Raw genomic sequence first — 22,349 nt, 5'->3', positions numbered from 1 at the left:
TAGGTTGTGCTTGTGCTCTCACATACACACACACACATTCCCACACACAAATGAAAACACAAATCTCATCAGATGCAAAGATAACAAACTTATGAGGTTTTGTTTTTATGAACACTTGCAATCACAAAACATCTAAAAAATAGCAGTTCTATATCTTGAAGGTCCTTCAGCGATGATCCCTTTAAAACATAATAAACATTTCCACAAGCAGGCAAGTCCTGCTGGACTTTTTGTTTTTGTTTTGGAGGTATCCTCAACCTCAGCATCTCAAGTATTGCATCTCTAAAAGCATTGCTTTGTCCCCTCAGTGCTTCATAAATGCAAAGAGGCGGAATTTCTTAGAAAGTACAACAATGATCACACGATTGAAAAATAACTCCACCTGGGCTTAACTTAATTTACTGAAAAGGTTTGAACGGAGGGGAGTAGATTAAGAAACTACGAAAATGTTTGTTGCCGGGGGCTGACAATTTAGGAAAAAGGTTCATTTTTATGAGGTTTAGAACGATGTGGAAAAAACTTGACTTCTGATGTTAAAGTCAGAATCTTGAGGTCTTAATATGTGTCTTTAATCCTGTTCTGTTAAAAAGAGGCACCCAGCACGTCTAAACTCTGCCTCCCCCGAATCCCTTCCCACATACTGCTGGTCAAAGTTTGGTGCATATAAAGCCTATAATTCACTATTAATGTGTTTAATATACAGTACATGTAAGAGTGTGCGTAAATAGTCTGTGCAGAAGAAGGTTGGTAAGAATTTGCATAAAAAGAGGTTCGGGTATACTTTGGCTGAGGTTGTACTTAAGTTAAGCCTATAATTTTGTAGAAAGGATACTGTTCTTCTCCCCCTGAGGAACAGGTATTACCTCCCCCTCTGCCTCTTTTTTCTCATCAAACACACCCAGTATATCCCAGGACTGAGGAATTACTTGGTGACAGAAGCCTAGGTTCACCAGCAAGGACACTGAAATAATACATATCACAGAGGAAAGCATGGCAACAGTCCTGAAGGGAAAGTACTGCGTGATAACTCCGTCCACCTCCGTCCAGCCGGGGTACAGAATAAAAGGAGGGATCCCAAGCACCGGCTCCCCGCTCGCCCCGCGCAGCAGCAGTCCCAGAATATAGCCACTGATGGCCCCGTAGGTATTAGCACTGGCGGAGTGCAGTACGCAGACGAGCTGTGGGAGGACCACGCAGTAGAGGAGGTCCCCGCTTATCAGCCAGAGACTGAACACGCTGTCATCACCAAAGGCCAGGCCTGTTCCTGCCAGGCCCACCACCAGCACGCTAACCCGGATCACCCACTGCAGCTCCCGCTGCGAGGCCTGCGAGAAGGAAGAGAAAAGGGACGATAAAAATTGAGTTACTTTGCTTCATGCTGAACCAAACACACACAACACACTCACACACACACCTGCTTCCTGAAAGTCGTCTTGTATATGTTTTGTGTAAACATGGATGCTGAGGACAGCAGCACAGAGTCCATGGAGGACATAACTGCTGCCGCCACAGAACCAATGCCTAACACTGACAACCAGGTGGGTGTGAGGTAGTGCAGAGCCAGTGGCAGGATCTTCCCTGCCTCCCCTCGTTCAAAAGGAGGGGGTAGACCATACGCTGTCTGGTTCCAGTCTTAGAGAAAAGGAGAGGAAGAGAGAGGAGGAGACATAGAGGTAGAGAAAGAGACAGTCAGGGTCGAGAGGAAAAGAATAATGGGAGGGGAAGAAGCTTTTAAAGTTATGGTGATGGCATCAAAAAATAAAGAAAATAAATAAATAAATAAATAAAAAAGCACTAGGGAGGAAGCAAAATGTTTGAATGCAGGCTAATGTCGTACCATAGTTAGTAAGGTTTGCTGACCATTACCAGGAAGTTTTTCCACACACACACATACACGTGCATGGTGGTGGATCCTAATTGTTAGAACATGAGTACATGCATTTGAAAATACACAAACGCCTGGTGTGTGTGTGTCTGTGTGTGTGTACTGTATGTGCACAGCTGAGTGTTTACATTCATGTGTACCTGCAGAGGCAGCCACTGCTCCGATCACCACAGAGGGGATTCCCATAACAAAAGCTGTCACGGCAGCAACAAAGCAGGTGACCTGGGCCTGAGCAGACGAGGCTGCGGAGAGGATCCTCTGGTACAGAGCTTGATAGGCCAGCCCCCCTAAAGCCTACAGCATACACATACATGCAAAGAAAACACACAAAAAGACAGACAGATGATTGTAAACTTCAATTCTCTATATTAAGTGTTCTCACTGCTTTTCCTACCATGACGAGACAAAACATCTGCTGTGAAAGGCCTGTTAGAGAAATACTTCACCCCCCAAAATGACTATTTGTGTAGCAATTGTTCACCATGTTACACTGAATTGGTGTAGAAAACTTTTTTCTCGATGCCTCCAGTGAAGGAATAATCCAAAAATTGAGAAGATTCTGGGTGAATTGATGTAACGGACATTTGAGAGTGAATAATGATATGCACATCACGTAGATGCAAGGCTAACAAAAGACAGCTTACAAGAGGAAAAAAGTAACGCCTGCACACAGGTTTAATGAAGACAGCGTTTGAAAAGTCAGTATATTTTGAGAAATTCTTTTATAATCTGAGATTGAGTTTTTTTTCCTGCAGTAAGGTGTATAATGGGAACCCATTAAATACTTGTGGCATACCGAATCTAATGTTATCAGTGCAAACTCTACTAGCTCTTTGCCCCACTCAGAGCAAAACAATTTTCCTATCAGGGTTTCCAGGTTATTTAAGCTATATCTATCTTTTGCCCCCTAGATTTAGAAATGCTTCTACTGACACCTACTGTAGACTTGTGGAAAAGGTTATCATGGGTATATTTATCTTGAATAAAAGAAGAGAGTATACACCCTGGACAGGTTGCAAGACTAGGGCTGACACATAGAGACAGACAACCATTCACTCACATTCACACCTACGGACAATTTAGAGTCACCAATTAACCTGCATGTCTTTGGACTGTGGGAGGAAGCTGGAGCACCCGGAGAAAATCCACACTGACACGAAGAGAACATGCAGGCTCCGCACCGCAGGTTCAAACCAGGAACCCTCTAGCTGTGAGGCGACAATGCTAACCACAGTACCATCGTGCAGTGGAAAGGAACATGAAGATTTGTTAGAACTACAAAATGTCTGCTGATAAAGGTGGTGCAATTTGCATTCTAAATTGTGAAAATGACATCAAAGAAGTTGAACGATAGTTGTCTTATCCCATTTATTAGGAACAGACCGATTAAGACCCAACTCTCAATTATAAAAATTGAAAATTGATGAGAAACTTGGTCTTATTAGAAACGGGAGAAATTACCATTGTGCCGACGCATGTGTATGTGCATGCAGCTCCAGACTAAGAGGCTACAGTTGACATTTAGGCTAAAAACATGGTGTAAATGGCGTCCTTTCGGGTCAAATTTGCACGTCACAGTTTATGGACACTAGGATTACACCATATGAGCAGTATGGAGACATTTTGTGGGGGGGGTTGTGTTCTTGTTTTACATTTTAAAACTGGTCACCGTTCACTTCAATTTCTGGGAATGTTTTGTGAACTGGAGATCCTCACCCATTGTCACATCAGCACAGGGGTGAGTAGAAAGTGAGTGAATTGTCATTTTTGGGTGAACTATCACTTTAAGATCCAAGTAGGACTGAAACATTAGGTGTTTCTCAAAGTCAAGGAAGGATCCTCAAACAGCCGAATTTGAAGGACGCTACTACATCTACCCCCGCCGAAGGACTATTCCAATGTCAAGGATCCTTCAGAGTTTCAAGGACTGAGTCCTTCTTTCAGAGAAATTCAAAGGATGCATGTGTGGATCCTCTGCGGGTATAAAATCCCCACAATACTTTGCACAGGACATGATTTGCTGGAAGTGAGGGCGGGGATTATTTGGATTAATGTCTCCAAGAGTTTTTATCATACAAGCGTGAAAAAAATATTGACAGAAACCTCATAATTTACACTTTCCAATGTGTCCACTGCCACATAATGAGATTTTCTGAAATAATATGATTAAGATAAAACAAGTTTTTAGATGAATCATTCAGAGCAGCGATGGAGCGCTAAGTGTCCACCTCCCCTCCTCCCCTCCTCCCCCCACTATTCACATGATAACCACATGATAACTGCTCTCATTCTGTCAGTTTCAATAGGTGTATTTTTCAGGGGAATCACGGTGAGAACGGCCAGAGTAAAGACATCGGAATATCCTGCAGGTCAAAGCATCACTCAGTTGTTTTGAGGTGAACATATTTCAGAGGATTACTGAGCAGCACGGCTCATCAGATCAGATCTGTTCATTTGATTATAGCAGAGTGTGGTCACACACACAGAAAATATGGATCACTGTGAAATGACAGAGTGATTCTGTGTGTGAGTCTGTGTTCATACTGTTAATGATCATTTAGAACTTTTTTAGCCGTTGTCTTTATTTCATTACTCCACTTACTCATATAAATGATCCAGAAATATATTCTTATATCTAAGTCACATGATTCAGACAATACTGATACATGTGTTTAAAACTGTCCAACAACATTAGAGTGTTAAAATGATCACAGTAACTGAAATCTCCTCAGTCTGCTGAGAGTTAATGACGATCACCTGAGGACACTCGTTAATCTGTTCCAATGTGTTCACTGAATGATAGGGAGGACTCTTGCCTTGCCTCTGCAGGATCCTTCCTTGGGAGGAGAAACACCCATTGTCTTCATTAAACTTGCATGACATGGAGTGAGTGTGCAGGTGGTACTTTTTTCCACAGTCGTATGCTCAGTGCTTCCCAAACAGATAGCCTTTTCTGACAGGGGACCACACTAAAAGTGACACTCCTCAATGCTCTCTTCAAAGCTAAACTCCGCTTGACGAAAACAATAATTTTACCTTGCTGAACACGGGAGCCGCTGGTCTTCTGCTGCTTTGATAAGTAGTTTGTGTTATTGTGTGACACTAAAACACGAGGAAACTAACTAACCGAGGCAGTGGTAGACCAGTTAATCCTATGTTCAGTGAGGTAAAAATACTGTTTTGTCAATGGAGTCTGGCTTTAAAGAGAGTATAGATAAGTTTTAGTCACTTTTGGGTTTTGGTTCGTTGGACAGGGCTGTGTTTGAGAGGTACTGAGCACACAGCTAGATAAATGAGGCCTGAAATATACTGCATGAGTTGTGTGACAGATGTTTTGATAATATTGTGTTGTTGTTTAAAAGCAGACCCCAGTGACTTCAATTCATCAAGAATTTTCTGTTTTTGAATTCTTTGTTCACCTGAGGCATGCTGGAAAAAAGTTTTATTCATGAATTCAGTGCAACACTCAGTAAGTAATTTATATAATAAATGTATATAGTAATTTATATACCTATGGTCAGAGTGTCATTTCTATGTAGGACTATATGTTCACATTAATAACTTTAACAGACAACACTGATTTTCTGAGACATTTTGGTAAATTCAGTCTGGATTTTTCCATGACTGAAAAGCTCCAATGATGAATTAATGGTGTGCCCGGATGTATAAGAAGTCTATACTAGTCCTATAGTACATTCTGTGGTGATTCCATGTGTGCAATGACTCAGCTAAAGAGGTGGTATTTCAATTCCCTGACTCTACTACACACACAGTGACACAAAATAAAGATTAAAATCTAACCAATAGCAGCATCTCATCCACCCATTTCCCTGCATCTGCCAGCTTCAACTCCCCGATCCATGAGTTTCCATTCGTTTGGTTGAGGTGGACTATATGTGACAAGTCGGTTACTGCAGGACTGAGTACCAAAAAAGGAATACAGAGCCACTGAAACAGAAAAAAAACAGCCGTTATATCAAAACTGAGAACAAGTTAAGCACGCAATAATTTACTTTTTTTTTTTTTAAACATACTTCATTGTGAACATATTTATCTGTCTCATTTAAGTCCCATTATTTCTGTCGCCTTCCCTCCATCCTCCCCCCGCTCCCTTCGTCATTTCTGTCACTTGCTATTTTATTGAAATCCCTGTGTTTCTCACCAGGCTGACAAAGATGAAGGAAAGCTGGATGATATCGGTATATGCCACAGAGTAGAGGCCCCCTAATAATGTGTAGATGATGGAGACAGCTGCCGAGATAATGATGGAGAGAGCAGACGAAAGCCCGAGAATTATGCTCATCGTTCCTCCTGGAAATAAAACAAAAGCATTACATCAGAAGTGGAAAACAAAAACGCAATGTGATGGATTATGGGAGAATCGTAGCATTAAAGGGATAGTTTGGATCTTTTGAAGTGGGACTGTACGAGGTACTTATCCATAGTCAGTGTATTACATACAGTAGATGTCAGTCGGCACGCTCTCCGTTTCTGAAAAGGCTGGAGTCTGACTTGGAATCACACAGAAATTATTCTGCAGGTTGCACACCGCACTGCCTTTTTTTTTTTTTTTTTTAATTGAATGCAAATAGTTAAAGAAAAAAAAAAAATGCTCGCTGCGCCTTTTTATTGTTGCCAGGCAACTATCTTATCATGTCCTTACACTAACATTCCTGTATAATCATTCTAGTCCAGTAATTGGTATCTAGTTCCTAAATGGACAGGCAGAGGGTACTTGCTCTAGCTCTGGTTGAGGGTGAGAAGCTGTCAGTAAATAGTTTGTTGGGCACAGGGAAACGGAGATCTGTGTGGGTACATGAGACCCTAAAAAAGAGGGTGGATCATGGGGAGTACCACCAGTCGGTCCAGGAGCTTCTCCTCGATGATGGCTGTTTCCAGGCATATTTTAGGATGACTCAGGGGCAGTTTGACAACCTGCTGTCTATCACCAAGCCGTATAGCTCTGGGTATCCAGCAACCACTACCAGTTTTTTCTCCATTTTTTTATCAACCGTAAGCTTGTTGTCGTGACCACCACAGAAGGCCCGCCTCTCAAATCATCTGATTGGACAATGGGAAAAGAGATAATGAAAGAAGAGGTTACGTGAGGCGTTTTTCAAGTTTTTTCAACTGGGCGCCTAGTGCACAGAAACACAAGGTGCAATGCAAAAACAGCAAACAAAAAGCTTAATTCTGATTTAAAATAATTACAAAAAGGTGCCTCCAGTTGCTAAAATGCTTTATGTGTGACCAGGGCCTTAAAAAGTCTAGCCTAACACAATAGATAAAGAGTATCAGTTTAAGTGTACACTATATTGACAATCTTCTACCTTACCGTCTGTATATCTGTTTTACCTTATCATCACACTGAGACTTCTGACAGCACCTGAAGCCGTTATATTGCTTATTTCAAAGCCAGACTCCAACAGTGATTTAACATTACTGAACACAAGAACTGCCCTCCACTGCTGCCTCCATTATTTTTTGTTTGTATTATTGTGTGAGTTTGTTGGGTGTTTAAAGGGTTAGTTTGGATTCAATATAGTCACACACTGACAGAAACTCGCTAACCGACAGAAGCAGCAGTAGACCAGAGGCTCCCTTGTTCAGCAAGCTAAAGTAGCTGTTTTTCTCAGTGGAGTCTGGTGACTTTGACAGGAGGAGTTTAAGTCCTTAACCCCATCAGACCCCATGAGAACAGGCTGTCTGACAGAAAGGTGAAGCTGTGAAACTGCTCTCAATATAGCATACAACTGAACTGTTGTTGACTGTTTTTTTTAATGTAGGGCTTTTTTAGCAGGCTAAAATAACTCACTGTGGCCCTTGTCTACAGCAGTAGCTTTCGTGTCAGCACTTCAGCCGCTTCTCCAAACTGGGGCATGCTACTACTACTACAGACATCTACTTTATGTAATGCACTCACTATGGAAAAATTCCCCATTCAATGCCACTTCAAAAAATTTGTTTAAGATTGCACAAAGTGTTACTTACCCAGAGCAGCAAGGATGCAGGCAACCCACAAAATATCACTGACCAAAGCGGGAATCAGTAGGGTTGCAGTGAACATGCTGCCATAGCGATGCTCAAACGGGTCCAACATGGTCACGTAGCGCTTTGACCTCATAGGTTTTGCAAAAAATAATCCCCCTTTAGAGAGTATACAAAGAAAACAACTGTTAATGAGAAAAATAAACTGAAATGCATTTTTGTCATTAAAATATTCGAACGTTTTCTATTGGTCAGACAAAACAAGATATTTTAAGATGTCCCCATGGCCTCTGGAAACTCTTTACTTTATCACTACTTCCAAATGATTAATTGAGATTATAATTAGTAGCGACCAACTTAGTAAGTGATGATGAAAGCAATCGTCAAGTCAGTCATAGCCCTTGTTTAAAGGTCTACTATACAGGCTTTGTCAGTTACTGTTTGTGAACAGTTTCGCCAGCAAAGGTACATTTAGATTTATTCTTGTTTTGAAAAGAGCTTTGTCCATTTGATGTTTTTTGGTAATGTGTCCATGATTTTCCTAGCTTCCTTTTGGATGCATGGCCTGGCAACTGGTCACTACCTTTTTATAAAATCCAGACCTCAACTGCGCACTGTGCCCAGGAATGTCCCAAACACAGCAATCTAAGACGAAAATAGGAAAATACCAGCAGAGGGTAGTCTCTGCAGATAAATACAAACTTATTTTTTTATGAGTCTATACATTTTTTATTAAGTAGCCTACATATAAAATATTTAAAAAATGTTCCTTTGCCAATCAGTTATAGGCAGAAATATTGTAAAATCCCTTCTCTTGTTTAAGTCAGCATGGCCAACACAGTGGCTCAGTGTAGTTTTATTATCACTTCACAGCAAGAGAGTCATAAGTTTGGATCTGATCAGATGGAAATGCCTGTTTACAGGGGGGTGGGGTGTTGGGGTCCTCCCACAGTCACTAACAAGCAGGTTAGTTGAGGTGGAAAATATAAAAATTATCTGTTGGTGTGAATATGTACGTGTGAATGTCTGACCAGACAGACCAACAATCTGCTGTGGGGTGTACGAGAGAGCCTTGATGGAAAAAAACAATGTTGCATAATCTGCTGGACATGTGCATTTGGGCTGTTGGCACCATATGAGTATCTTAAAGTACAATATGTGTCCTCCTCTGGGAAGTACAAATCAACATCTGTGTCTGCCATTTATCATGTTCTAGTATGTGCTGCTCTGTAGTTTCTGCAGCTTACCAAAACAAGTGTAATCTCTTGTGCATGCATCATCATGGCATTTCCCTGTTTTACAATGCTAATACTGACAATATAGGGGCACATTCCTAATTCTGCCAAGTAGTTGTTGTCCTGAGAACAACATTTTGTATGATAGCCCTGGGACTGTCTCAGCCAATCAACGTTTCTGATGTCATCAAAGAGCGCCCTGCTGCCAGTGACCTTCCGCTGTGCACTACTGCAGCCATTTAAATTTGCTTTTAAGATTAACTGTTAGTATTTTGCCACCATGGAAATAAGCTCACATTAGCTCGCAAAGGTGAGCTAACAGTTAGCAAGCTAGGGCGCTAGCTGCTTAGTATTAACTCCTTGATCATAACAGAATACAGTATGTTAAATTTCATTCCTGCTCAATTTAGAAAGGCCACTACAAGAAAATGTGTCCTTTGTTTGGACTGTCAAAGGGACATGAGTCATACATGTTTGTTTCTAGCTGCCAGAGTTAATGAGCTAGATGTAGTGCGATAGCATGCTAACATTTGCATGCTAGCAATAGCGCACTAGCCAGCCAACTGTGGCCTTAAGTTTTTTTTCCAAGATTGTGCCCAGTGACAGAAAGTAGTACACTTTTTGTGGTGGTCTTTTTAAATGGTGAACTGCCCATTGGTCCGACAGCCCATTGGTCCGACAGCCCATTGGTCCGACCATGTTAAACCCATTGTTCTGAAGTCCCGTTGTTCCGAAATCATCATGATGCCCTGTGGTTAAGGTCTGGTTAGGTTTAGGCACAAAAACCACTTGGTTAGGGTTAGGAAAAGATCATGGTGTGGGTTAAAACGAAAAAGAAAGTGGCAAACACATAAGCCGTGAGCCTGCTTCGCCTCAAGCCTTTCCCAGCTAACCCAGAGCTGGTCGCGGCGCATCATCAAGGCAGAAATACGCCCGCCGGGAGCTGTTCAGCACCGCGGAGAGCTCCCCACACAACCCCAACCCCAGAGTTAATAACAGGAGGTTATGGTGTTTCACTCTCTTCTCTCTCTATGACACTTGTATCTCGACCAGTAGCCTACTTTTGTTGCGTCTGCTGATCCTCTATGGTGCACAAATACAGTATAGCCTAGTATAATCACATATCGGAACAAGGGGACGTCGGACTAATGGGATGTCGGACCAATGGGCTGTCGGACCAATGACATGGACCCTTTAAATGAGCAGTGGGGGAAGAACTTAAATTATCAAGCAATTTATAAGTAGAGTGCATTAACTAGCTAGCTAGCATGCTAGTTAAAAAGTTGTTGACTTCAAATAATGCTGTCTTCAGACCAACATATGGATGTTGACCTCAAGTCATCATTGCTTTATTCTCTGTCATGATGTTGTCAAGGTAATTCAAGAAAACACTTTGGCACAATACATGTGTGGATTAATCATTAGCCATGTTGGTTATTATGTTAATGCTTTTAAGTATGAAATAGATTTTTCTGCAGTGTAGAGGTTAATTGACCCGGTCCTTTCCCTTACTTTAGCCCTTTTTAAACACAGATTCTGCAATATTGCCATGAAGAAGCTGCACCAATACACGACTTATATTTTTTACACTGAATAAGACACCGGTATAATGCTGCCCCAGTGTGTGATTTTAGATAGCGTGCTGGCATTCCTAAGGTGTAACACATCAGGGTCCGTGTTTAGTTTCATTTTTTACTGACAATGATGCGATACGATATACTTTATTGTCCCCGTAGGGAAATTTGTCTTGGACTCACGCGGCTCTGCTACCCCTGCTGCTGGCTTAAAGGCGGAAGAACAATGTACGTCTTATACAGAATGACGAGGTGAAATAACTGCATTACATTCCCACATTGAAGAGGCTGTATAAATGGGGCTTTTGTCAGCAAGTGAAAATGTCTCAGCCTGTTTAATCAAAAAAGGTTATCAGGTTCATCCCTTGACATAAAACTTGGAGGTGTATTTAGGTGCAACAACGGGTGAAAAAAAAATCTGCATTTTCCTTCTTGAACAATGAAAAGACTGTCATGGATTATTACTTCTTTGCTTCATAGACATCCAGTTCAGCTTTAATTGGATTGCCTGTGTCTCAGACATGTATTTTTGGGTCCACCCTGCGTCTAGTACAATGCATGATGGAATCGGTTAAAGCCCACAACAATGCTAAACAAAGATAAGAAGGTGTATGAATGAGGTGAAATACTGCTTCTCTTCTACTAAGTACTAAGTCAGAAAGATTGATATATGTCTGTTAAAAGTGTTTGTTTGTGAGTGGAGCATCAATCCTTGGATGAGTCCATGGTCTGATTAGCACTGTGTACAGTTGTTATGTACACTTAAATTATTAAATTATTATTACATATTTATAGTTCAATCCTGAATATGGCCTGCAATGTTTAGACCCCATCAGCTACATGCAAGTCACATTCATTTCTCAGAAGCCATGCCATGTAAATTGTTTCTGCGTGACTTTTGGTGTCGTAATGACTAAACTGTTGTTGAAGAGTATCAGTAACAGATACAACACATAAACACAAGTACACACACACATGAAGTTCCACATCCTGTGATACTTGAGTATGCAAGGCCAAAAATACAACCAGGGTGCAACTACTTCCCCAAAACAAGAGCAAAACCATGTTAAAATGTCAGATAATATTCTGGAGCGGTATTTTCATCTTGTTGAGTTTGTCACCATCACCTCCTCCCGTGCTGTGTGTTATCAAACAGAAGCTTCATTTTTTTCAGCTACTCACCAAGAAGAAAATTGATAAGATATGCAGGAGGTCCAATAGCCCAGATGAGACCTTGAGAAGGAGAGTAAACAGCCTCAGCAGTTCCCATAATGTAACCTCCACCAACCCATGTTGCTGAAAGCAAAGCAAATAAGTGAAGAATGCAGCAACAAAGCACAGTGAAATGAGCATAGAGCAAAATAACTGCGCAAACTCAATGTGTGGTACATAAAGTACTTCGAAATGACAAGCAGAAAAATAATACCTGTCATGGTGAAAACTCCCACCAGGACACTGATGTTGCGCCCACCGATGATGGTAACTTCGCTCTTAGTGCCAGCACATGTCTTCTCCACCTTCTTGGATTTCCGAGATGCCCAGATTCCAATGACCAGGATGACAATATAGAAAACCACCACGGCCACCAGTCCAGGAACGTTCACTGCCATGATTGTCTAGTTACACAACGCACAGACTATCAGTTACACCGACATATAACATATAAAACACAAAAACTACACTAAAGCATACAAAGCAACAGATGCTGTTGCCATTCGTTTAACTGCAGTCAAAAATGTGGGGCTGTGCTACAAGACTTAGTATTGTGTCTTGCCATTTCAAAGAAGCACCACTGGAAAAAAAAAAAAAACAATACGCCCTTTTCAGCAAACCAAGTTTCAATTTGACCTTGATGGACTGTGTGAAAAGGCACCTCCCCCACTCATCCAATCCTATATAAAGTACACATACAATATAGTCGTAATATAGTATAATATTATAGTACAATTATTTACTACATAACCTCCACTAATGTGCCAAGGTCAGCAAACTTCACCCCACTTTGGACTAAATTTGGCACTACTTACATAAGGAAGTATGCAAGCCCATCATTATAGAGTAGCTATCGAATGACAAGACTTGCATAAGAGAGCTGTGACCAGTTTTCAGTCCACGTGTACAGGAGCTCACCTGAGAGGATCCTACTTGAAATTGATACAGAGCCATGGCATTTACTGAATGAGCACTTAACTTCTGGAAGTAATCCTGACGGAAAGAGGCTGTAAAACCTCAAAAAGGTTCACAAGGGGGGGACAAAATTGTCTAAGCCCACAAGAAACAAATAGCTGATTAAAAGGGAGGTATCACCCAGCGAAGTTTCACATGAATAACAAGCGTACAGGGCCAGGCTACAAGGACCCTGATGTCATGTCTTCTGTAATTTTCCAGGAAATTTGATCCAGTATTTTTCCATTAGGTTTCAGTCTCTTTCCACCAGAGTTATTTTCTTACTATTATTACTTAAGTCTGTTTCCCAACATGTTCATGTTGGGAAACAGACTTATTTTAAATGCTTTACTGTAATTAAGGGTCCATAATTTCCCAGTAAATTCATTGGCAGCTTCCTCAAAAGAGCTATGTAATCTAGCACTAACTGTAGGCACAGTTAATTTGGTTTGAGTTTACTGCTAGTTTTCCTATAAAAATTCCCTTTAAAGAGCTACTCCAGTTAAATACAGCTTGTAAAAAATATAGTTGAGCAGGTAACTGTGGGAAGCAAAAGATAGTTAGGTCTTTAATTCACATTGTATAACACACAGTTTAATAAATAAGTTAAGTTAGTCAGTAATGCATTTTATGATTTGAGGTTTGTTAATGGCAATATAAATTTATAGAATCAGATAATCAGAAACTATGTGATATACTGTAATTGCTGTAACTGCGTGATGTTATTGCTGTTGTTAATGGCTGATCATTGTAATATGTGCTCTAAAGGCTTGTTATACTTCACAGATCTTGTGTTGTAGCTGAATCAATAGGAATCTTCCTTAGTAAATCTCACTTAAACAGCTATATTTTCTAAAAACTGATTTCACAGCAGTGGACTAAATGAGCAGTTTTAAAACTTCAGATTCTTCACTGAGGTAAAACAGCAATACTACAATGTAAACATACTCCAATACAAGTAAAAAGTCCTGCGTTCACTTATTTACGATCAAATAGTGATGCATCACCAACAAAAAGTAGGGAGCACGGGGCACAACCTAATGCAGGGTAAACTGTAACATGGAATTCTTATGTGGATACACAGGGTCGATCCTTTCCTTCTTCCAGCCACAATACCACCAAACAATAGCCCGCAAAATTCCACAGAGATTGGACATAGCAGAGTTCAGTAACAAAGAGTGTTTTCAGCCGGCATAATTAAATTTCTTTGTCATACTCGTTTTCCGATTACTGAGCTGTCTATGCAAGTCACCAAATCCAACTATATATCATCTTAGCAACTGTCTTGTTGCCTACAACATAGCACCATTTTGAGATATGTAACCAACTTCCAGCAAGTGTAAGCTAGGCTTGATACTTGATACTACTTGTAACGTGGTGTTACAACTAAGCCTCCTATAGCGCATTTTCTCTATTTTTTCACTTCAAACTTATGTTCAGTTTGAACTAATGTCCTTAATTAAATGAGATATACTTTGTGTTTTTAATTTGTCAGGTAATGACACACAGTTTCAGTCTTGTCAATAATCATACATTCAACACTCATATTTTGAAATGTAGACCTTGGTTACCCATTCCGTGTACATCTATCAGTCCAACCACTGAACATGGATGATAGACTAACAGCTGGATGGATACCTGTACGGATACCTATCCTTCCCCTGATGTAGGTGGAGACTTATAGTATATACACTATAAGGACACAAGTATTCGGAAGTCTGACTATTATACCAACAAGGACTGTACTGACATTGTATTCAAACAAATAAAGTTTAATATGGAGCTGGTCCCCCTTTTGCAGCTATAACAGCTTCCACGCTTCTTGGCAGGCTTTCCACAAGATTTTGTTTCTGTGGGAATTTGTGCCCATTCATTCTGTAGAGCATTTATGAGGTCAGGCACTGATGTTGGCAAGAAGGCCTGGCTCGCAATCTCTGTTCCAGTTCATCCCAAAGGTGCTTGATGGGTTGGAGGTCAGGGCTCTGTGCAGGCCAGTCAAGTTCTTCCACACCGAACTCATCAATCCATGTCTTTATAGTCCTTGCTTTGTGCACTGGGGCATAATCATGTTCGAATAGAAAAGGGCCTTCCCCAAACTGTTGCCCCAAAGTTGGAAGCATAGCATTGTCCAAAATGTCTTGGTATGCTGAAGTACTAAGGTTGTCCTTCGCTGGAGAATAGGGCCTAACCCAAACCTTGAAAAACAGCCACATACCAATATCCCTCCTCCACCAAACTTTACAGTTGGCTCAGCGCAGTCAGGCAGGTAATGTTCTCCCAGCATCTGCCAAACCCAGACTCGCCCATCTGACTGCCAAACAGAGAAGCGTGATTTGTCCCTCCACAGAACACATTTCCACTGCTCCACAGTCCAGCGTCTGTGTGCTTTGCACCACTCCATCCGACGCCTGGCATTGAACTTGGTGATGTGAGGCTTGCATGCAGCTTCTCGGCCATGGAAACCCATTCCATGAAGCTCCCGCTGCACAGTTTTTGTGCTTACATTAATGCCAGTGGAAACTCGGAATTCTTCAGCCATGGAATCAGCGATTATTACGCACCATGCGCCTTAGTGGTCATTGACCCCGCTCTGTGATTTTATAAGATAAGAGATAAGATACCCCTTTATTGATCCCATGATTGAGAAATTCCAGTGTTACAGCAGTCAAGGAAAAAGAGTCAGATTAAAGATTTCAAAATTAGACTTAAAAAACTTAAATAACTAGGCATGCAAATAAGTACAAAAATCCAAGAGTCGGCGATAATGATTATGTGGTCTTCCGCTTCGTAGCTGAGTTGCTGTTGTTCCTAAACACTTCCACTTTCTAATAATATCACTTACAGTTGACTGTGGAATATCCTGCAGGGATGAAATTTCACGAACCATCTTATTGCGAAGGCGACCTCCTATCACAGTACCAGTGCGCTTGAAGTCACTGAGCTCCTCAGAACGACCCATTTTGTATTACAGATGTTTGCAAATGGAGACTGCATGGCTAGGTGCTTGATTTTATACACCTGTGGGTCTGATTGAACCAACTGTGTGTGGCAAAATACTTTTTTACTTATGTCCATATAGTGTAGATAGAATTGTATTGAATTAATTGTGTTAAACAGACTTTTCCAGCAAGTGTCACAGCTCACCCTCTGCCCATTACAATAAACCCCACCCATGGGATACGTTGTAACATTTCACTTCCACCACTTCTCAGTGCAACTGTAGAGGAAAGGTAAGTACTAGAAAAAACAACTGTTTATTTGTAGCACAGATGTGCATGTAAAAAAAATACAAAAAAAATCATCTCAAACAGTTTTAATAATTAGGTTGTGTTAGGTTGTGCCCCGCTCTACCCTACACTTACTGTAACATGAAAAAAATGATTTGGATATGATTTCAGCATGTGCAGGATGATGCACAAAAATGGGGCATCTCTAGTGGCATTTCCATCCCTGCAGCCACTCTTTTAAATCTGTACATGTTGCCGCTGGGAAATATCATGCATGTTGTCAGCATAATATAAAAAAAAAAAAATTAATCTCAAACAGTTTTAATAACATTAATCCCAAACTAAAATATGTTAGGTTGTGCCCTTACTCATTATGCAGAAAAGAATCGTCCCTTGTTACCAGAGGTGGCGCTGTTTCCCCTATTTGAAGATGTTTCATACAACCATACATCATATTTTACAAGACAGTCATGTGTTTTACATGTAACATCTGCCATGTCAAATTTTACAGTTAAATTACTGCTGTTTAATAAATACAACATGGTTTTAAAAAGGCACAATATTTCTGTGTGAGAGCCCAGTTTTCCCTCAACATGCATAGACAGGGCACATCTTGAAATATCCTCTCTGGTAACACGGACAAATGGACGTTTCAAACACCTTTAAAATCAGCCTGAAGCAACCACAAACCCTGGGAAAGCCCTCACTGGTAATATCGCCATCATCTGGATTTATAACCATCACAACCATACATGGATGTTGTGCAGAATATTACATATGTGTCCCGGGTCAAATCGCGTGTTTCTCTCATGAAAAACGTTAATGTATTACATGACCGATTAGAGGACAGGCCAGGCGCTGAGGAGAGACGCATATCTCCAGTACAGTAACGACACAGCGCTAGATTATTATCAATATGGTTATCAATATATTGAATATGAGTGTTACCATCTCATGTTCGCATATGTGTGCGCTGTATTCTGTGTGTCAGGTTGAAATGAAGATGCAGCTGTAGACTTGCCCCCCGCTATTCCACATTTAGCTAGCTCACCATTTACGGTTAAAATACATAATTGCAGCAATCATAACCCGCATATGAGGATATAAAGGAAAATATTAACACATCCATATCCAAATGAGTTAAATAACCCGGCTCATTTTGGTTACACAATGACAATGGTGCGTTCTTTTATAAGGAGCTACAGTAACCAAATGAATGAAACATGGTTTTTAATTGTGCCATTGTTGTGTTTCCATGTGGTGGCATTGTTACCTTTTCTCTGTGGAGCTGATGTCCTTCCTGCCGCGCATCTGCTGCCTGGAGTGCGGTTCGGCCGGTGACTTCTCCTCTATTGTTGTCTCCCTCTGAAACGTGACACCTGGGGGTCGCGTTCAGCCCTGCGAGACGCACAAAGACGTTGTCAGTCGGCGTGTTGGATGTGCGGTTGGAAAACGGCAGATAGCGCGGCTGTGCGTCCGCACTTAAATACCCTCATTCATTGATTACACCCAGCCCAGTGTAAAGGTCACAAAATATTCCGTCGTGAAACGCTGCGCACACAGCTGGTTCTCCAGTAGTTGCAAACCTTCACTTGTTTGAACGATTTTCCTTGAACGCACCCTGGATGCGAGCCTCTCATAAATCGCAGCGTTATCTACGGTAGAGGATGCGTAGATCTACATATATCAATCCGGGAGAAGTCACACGTGGTCCCCGACATCACGTGGAAATCGTGTCACGTTTAAACCTTAGACGTTAACATAAATTATTTATTATGTTTACTTGGATGCAGGATCATGATGCCAGAGAGATGACAACTACCTGCATAGATAAGAGTTGTGAAACCAGGGTCGATCTGACATGCGCTCCATGACAGCATGACTAAGACCACGTTCAAGACAGCCGTGAGACCAAAAGCAGGAAACGTCAAATGTGCTCTGTGGTGAAGGCGCAATGTGTTTCCTCTCTGCTTTACTTTGGTGATCAAGCCATAGACACTAGCTTCATTTCACCAAGTAAAGAGTTAGAAGAGAAGTAGCAGCCTTACAAAACCACAACATATTAGAATATTTTCACGTTATAAGACAGCATGTGTGTAAATGTAGCACAAGTAGAGGCACTTTGAATCCTATCCTTTGTAGATTAACATCTTCAAAGTACTGCATTAAATCAGCTGATGAGGACTATTTTTTTCTTGATTGCTCCTTCGTCCCCATTTCTCATCACCATCTCTTAAAAAGGTATTTCCGGGGAAGTTTGAAATGCATGGGAAATTGACCCAATTTGTCCTACTGTCCAATATCACAGTCGGTGTCTTATGCTATTCTCCAACTAAAACAATGGAAGTGTTGTGTGGAGAAACATATCAAATGCTTCTTTCTACAGAACCTCCCGGTGGCTTGGCAGGCCGATGTGTATCATATAACCTTAATGCTCTGGTGGGAGTCCATCCTGGAATCTCTTTGTATTAAAAAGAAAAAAAAAATCAGTGACCCAAACAGAACAAAAAACAACTTTATTTCGATAAAAGTTTAGGTGTTGTTAATGATGCGGTATCTTTCTGCCCTATACTGGATTGTGTGATTTAGATGCCAGGGTTTGCCTGCGTGAGCTCCTTGCTGTTGGCGGCTGACTGTGGGTGGTTGAGAAGTACGAGCCCTTTCCCTGCAGGGTCAGAGGTGCACAGTATCCAGTGGTTGCTGTCCTGCTCAGCTTTGTGGGAGTCCAGGAAGGTGCGTGCCGTTATCTCGTACTCTTTGTCATACATGTTACTGCAGGGAGACAAGTGTTACTTAAGAGCGACAGCAGGTGTGCAGGCATTGTAACATGACTTTCAGCTGCCATATTGGAGGTCCTCTTCTTTCAAGTGGCCGTGAGGAGCTGACTGCAACTTGACCGCGTCGACATAATTTAATCTACATAATGTGTTTCTCGGGGAGATTTTGACTGGTCACTGATTGTTTTTTATTAAAACACATTAGACTGTTCGCTTGGGTTGAGCAGCTGATTCGTCTCCAACAACTCACAATTGCCTTGGAGTACACTGGGAGTGGTTATAAGTTTTGTCATGTCACTGTAACCTCATTTTGAAAAAACAAAGTGTTATCAGGTTGTTTGTTCTCAGTTATCTGATCCATGGGCAGATTACTAGTCAGTGGCCCCTGGGCACAGACATGCATCCACCCCCTCTCCTCGCCTCACCTCTTTGTAGTCATTTTGTTTCTCTTTGTTGCTGCCCGTTATTCATAGTGTCTGTGCATCTCTTTGCAGCTGTTTTGCATCTCTTTGATGTCATTTTGCTTCTCTTTGAGGCCACTTTGAGTTTCCTCCAGGTCTGGATGTGTCTCTTCCATTGACATTTTGCAGGTGAAGGCCAGGGGGGACCCTGACACTTTGGGCCTCTACTAAATGTGCCTAGTAGGCACTTTGAGTCTCCCCCAGGTCTGTATGTACTAAATGTGCTAATGTGCTACTAAATGTGCCTAGTAGGCACATTTAGTAATCCATGTGCTGACCTATTGAAGTTTGCTTCCTCTGATTTTGTATATATCATGTACTTGGCTATTATTTGTGCCAATCCTACAATGGACCTCCAAGCTGACATCAGACATGAGAGCAACACAAATCAAAAGCCCATGTATTGCATTTACACAGCAACATATATGGTTTAGGGTTACTTTTAAAGGAAAATGAAAAATACCAAAGGATGTGATCACCCAGAACAGCAAGAGCCTGGTTTGTCTTGCAGTGTATGATCAGCACGCTCACATTAGCCTGTAAGAAAAAAAAAGCATGCAACAAAGGTTCAGAAAAGGTAAAGTTCAGTTTCAGATTTGACAGTACAGAGAATGCAGATGTTGAGAGGAGTGTAATAGTTAACCATGGAGACACAATAAAAGACTTACAGGAATTGGCTGACCCTCATATTCAAGCCTCTCCTGAGGGTCAAAGTGAACTATCTTCCACCATGACAGAAAGGAACCGCCGTGATCCAAGTTTACTTCTTGCAGGCGGGACTTCTTTGCACACTTTAAGTGAAACCACAATAATATGAGACTGACAATGGTTGAAAATCTGGTGAAAAGGACAAACATAACTGCTACATTCAGCGGTTTAGGCATGCATGTAAGATTTCTGCAACTTTGTTTAGTATCTCGTAACAGTTGGTGATTGTTTAGTGTAATGTATTCTCCTTCATGGTCCTCAATAAATAATTCATGTTAAAACTTGATCTACCTTTTGAAAACTTTGCAGGTCACTCGTCAAGAAAAGCTGAGGAAAGAAAGAAAGAAATATAAACACAAAGTGACAAACTACAGATGAGATTTATGTGTTTTTTTTACAAGTATTAACATGCAAAATGTACAGTGAAATCATGCCACCTTGCTGTATTTAGCTGAATGTAAAATGCCACTGTAATAAAAAAAAGCGAGCAGGTGTTCAATAAAATAAATCATTAACTGAGATAACCTTGATCCAGGGATCGATACCAGTTATTCTCTTCAAATATTACACAAATATTTACACTGACTGCGTTGTACTTCTCAGGGCGTACACACTGAATTACACCAGTAAAGTGAGTGGGGTGCCCCATTCACATAGTAGCCAGTCTTTGTGTGTGTGTGGATGGGTGTGGATGTCAGTACACTTACTCCCCCAGCAAAGCCACTCGTTGTTTTCAGGGCAAAACTTTGCTCGTAATGCAGAGTCGATCCTTCCTGGCTGCCGTCTACACTGTAGTCACACAAGCAGTGTTAGAAGTTTTCATCTGGAAGTGTTACCATGTTGATATAGATTTAAGTGTGCTTGTGTGTGTGTGTACCTGGTTATGATGAAGGCAGTGCGCGTGCAGGCCTGAATACCTCTTCCTGCACTGACCCCACATGGGGCTTGAATGGCAAGTGAAGGAGTCTTTGTCAAACTGTTAATGTCAGCGTTAATGCTCAGTGCACTGCACTGCCTCTTTTCTCCTCCCATGTTCACCAACATCACAACATCCCCAAAGTGCAATTGTCCATCATTTGTCACAGTGAGATCCACCTACACATGTGAAACATCATTATCATTCCCATCCCTATCATCATTGTGATATTACTGTTGTTATTTATGGTGCTCTTAATAAGCTTAAACTCTTTTTACCGGTCTCAAAATGTTCTGCTTGAGGAAGTCCACTTTCTGGGCAGAAAGCTCACCCCTCTCTTTTTTCTCCAGATACTCCTTCTTTTTATCCTGGAAAAACATCAACATGATACAATGTTTATGCTTTAGTATCTCCCCAGGACCCCACCACTGCCGGTTTTATATATTCATGCATCCATTTTCGTAACCGCTTATCCTCTTGGGGGTCGCGGGGGGGGCTGGAGCTTATCCCAGACAACCATTCACACACACATTCACATCTACGGGTAATTTAGTCACCAATTAACCTAGCCTGCATGTCTTCGGACTGTTGAAGGAAGCCAGAATAGACACCATATTCTGCCCCTGTTACTGAACAACTCCTAAAGCATTTCTTTATTCCTGTCTATCTTTTAAGTACCCGTGTCAACAGGGATTTGCAATTTACCAACACAGATCATCAACTTTTATTGTAGCTAAATGTTCCTTTTATTCCACACAACTCAAATCTAATTAAGTTTCCAAACAAAGCAAGTTTTCGGTGAATTATTATCCAGACTTATTATCCCTCCTATTGGTTTGCTTTAATGGCTTAATAGCTAACTAATGATAACCTAACCAGCCAGTGGCTAACCTGCCTTTTTAACAGTAAGAGTATTTTTACATGTCTATACTTTCTTTACTTCTTAATTACTTACTTAACTTAATTGCCACTTAAAATCCGCTTACAGTCATTATAAAGGTGTAAGCATACGCAAACAATATAACTTGCTAATTTGTGCTGTTAATATGTCCCCGCTTGCTAAGTTAGCTAAAAGTTGAGAGCTGTGTTTTGAGACAAACCTCCTCTAAGTACAGGTCCTCGTTCCAGTTTCCGATTCTCACATTTGTTCGGTAAGTGTTCACATGAGCCATTCTCACAATAATATTGACAACTATTTCTGTACTAATAGTATTCACACCACGTTAGCCTACTTTAATGTTTGACCTGCTCGGTTAAATGTAGCTTAGCCATGGTTTGTGTTGTAGTTTCTATGGTAACCGACGGTGAAGGGCCAACTGTCAGTTCTTGTTGATTGTCGCGAGAGGGCGTGCTGGTACAGCCGCTGGTATCCACTGAGCGGCTTGTTCTGCCTCCTACAGCAGCTTATGAAG

At 41.2% G+C, this 22,349-nt stretch overlaps 2 protein-coding genes across 2 annotated transcripts; both read right to left on the bottom strand.

Annotated features, from left to right (window-relative positions):
• Nucleotides 1-60: 60 nt before the first annotated feature.
• Nucleotides 61-17,557, bottom strand: LOC126408410 (high-affinity choline transporter 1-like). Its single transcript, XM_050073942.1, has 9 exons — nt 17,349-17,557; nt 12,109-12,298; nt 11,865-11,978; nt 7,877-8,032; nt 6,048-6,196; nt 5,687-5,833; nt 2,026-2,179; nt 1,415-1,632; nt 61-1,325 (listed from the first exon to the last, which is right to left on the bottom strand). Exons 2-9 carry the CDS (start codon nt 12,290-12,292, stop codon nt 810-812), a joined length of 1,638 nt encoding a protein of 545 aa, XP_049929899.1. The 5' UTR covers nt 12,293-12,298; nt 17,349-17,557; the 3' UTR covers nt 61-809.
• Nucleotides 17,558-18,576: 1,019 nt separating this feature from the next.
• On the bottom strand, nt 18,577-22,224 carry cfap161 (cilia and flagella associated protein 161). Its single transcript, XM_050073943.1, has 8 exons — nt 22,038-22,224; nt 21,216-21,305; nt 20,899-21,116; nt 20,729-20,810; nt 20,313-20,348; nt 19,982-20,104; nt 19,777-19,850; nt 18,577-18,847 (listed from the first exon to the last, which is right to left on the bottom strand). Exons 1-8 carry the CDS (start codon nt 22,107-22,109, stop codon nt 18,661-18,663), a joined length of 882 nt encoding a protein of 293 aa, XP_049929900.1. The 5' UTR covers nt 22,110-22,224; the 3' UTR covers nt 18,577-18,660.
• Between the last annotated feature and the right edge of the window lie 125 nt (nt 22,225-22,349).

This window comes from Epinephelus moara, chromosome 20 (genome assembly GCF_006386435.1).
Source record: "Epinephelus moara isolate mb chromosome 20, YSFRI_EMoa_1.0, whole genome shotgun sequence".
NCBI lineage: Eukaryota > Metazoa > Chordata > Actinopteri > Perciformes > Serranidae > Epinephelus > Epinephelus moara.
This window is presented reverse-complemented; position numbering and strand designations above follow the sequence as displayed.

Excerpts from the sequence above, each read along its gene's own strand:
- LOC126408410 (XM_050073942.1), bottom strand. The coding sequence starts at position 12,292 with ATGGCAGTGAACGTTCCTGGACTGGTGGCCGTGGTGGTTTTCTATATT. Across the intron at positions 11,979-12,108 it reads GGGAGTTTTCACCATGACAG|CAACATGGGTTGGTGGAGGT; the intron begins GTATTATTTTTC and ends CTTTGCTTTCAG. Across the intron at positions 6,197-7,876 it reads CTGCATCCTTGCTGCTCTGG|GAGGAACGATGAGCATAATT; the intron begins GTAAGTAACACT and ends TTTTATTTCCAG.
- cfap161 (XM_050073943.1), bottom strand. The coding sequence starts at position 22,109 with ATGGCTCATGTGAACACTTACCGAACAAATGTGAGAATCGGAAACTGG. Across the intron at positions 21,306-22,037 it reads AGGACCTGTACTTAGAGGAG|GATAAAAAGAAGGAGTATCT; the intron begins GTTTGTCTCAAA and ends ATGTTTTTCCAG. Across the intron at positions 21,117-21,215 it reads AGCAGAACATTTTGAGACCG|GTGGATCTCACTGTGACAAA; the intron begins GTAAAAAGAGTT and ends TCACATGTGTAG.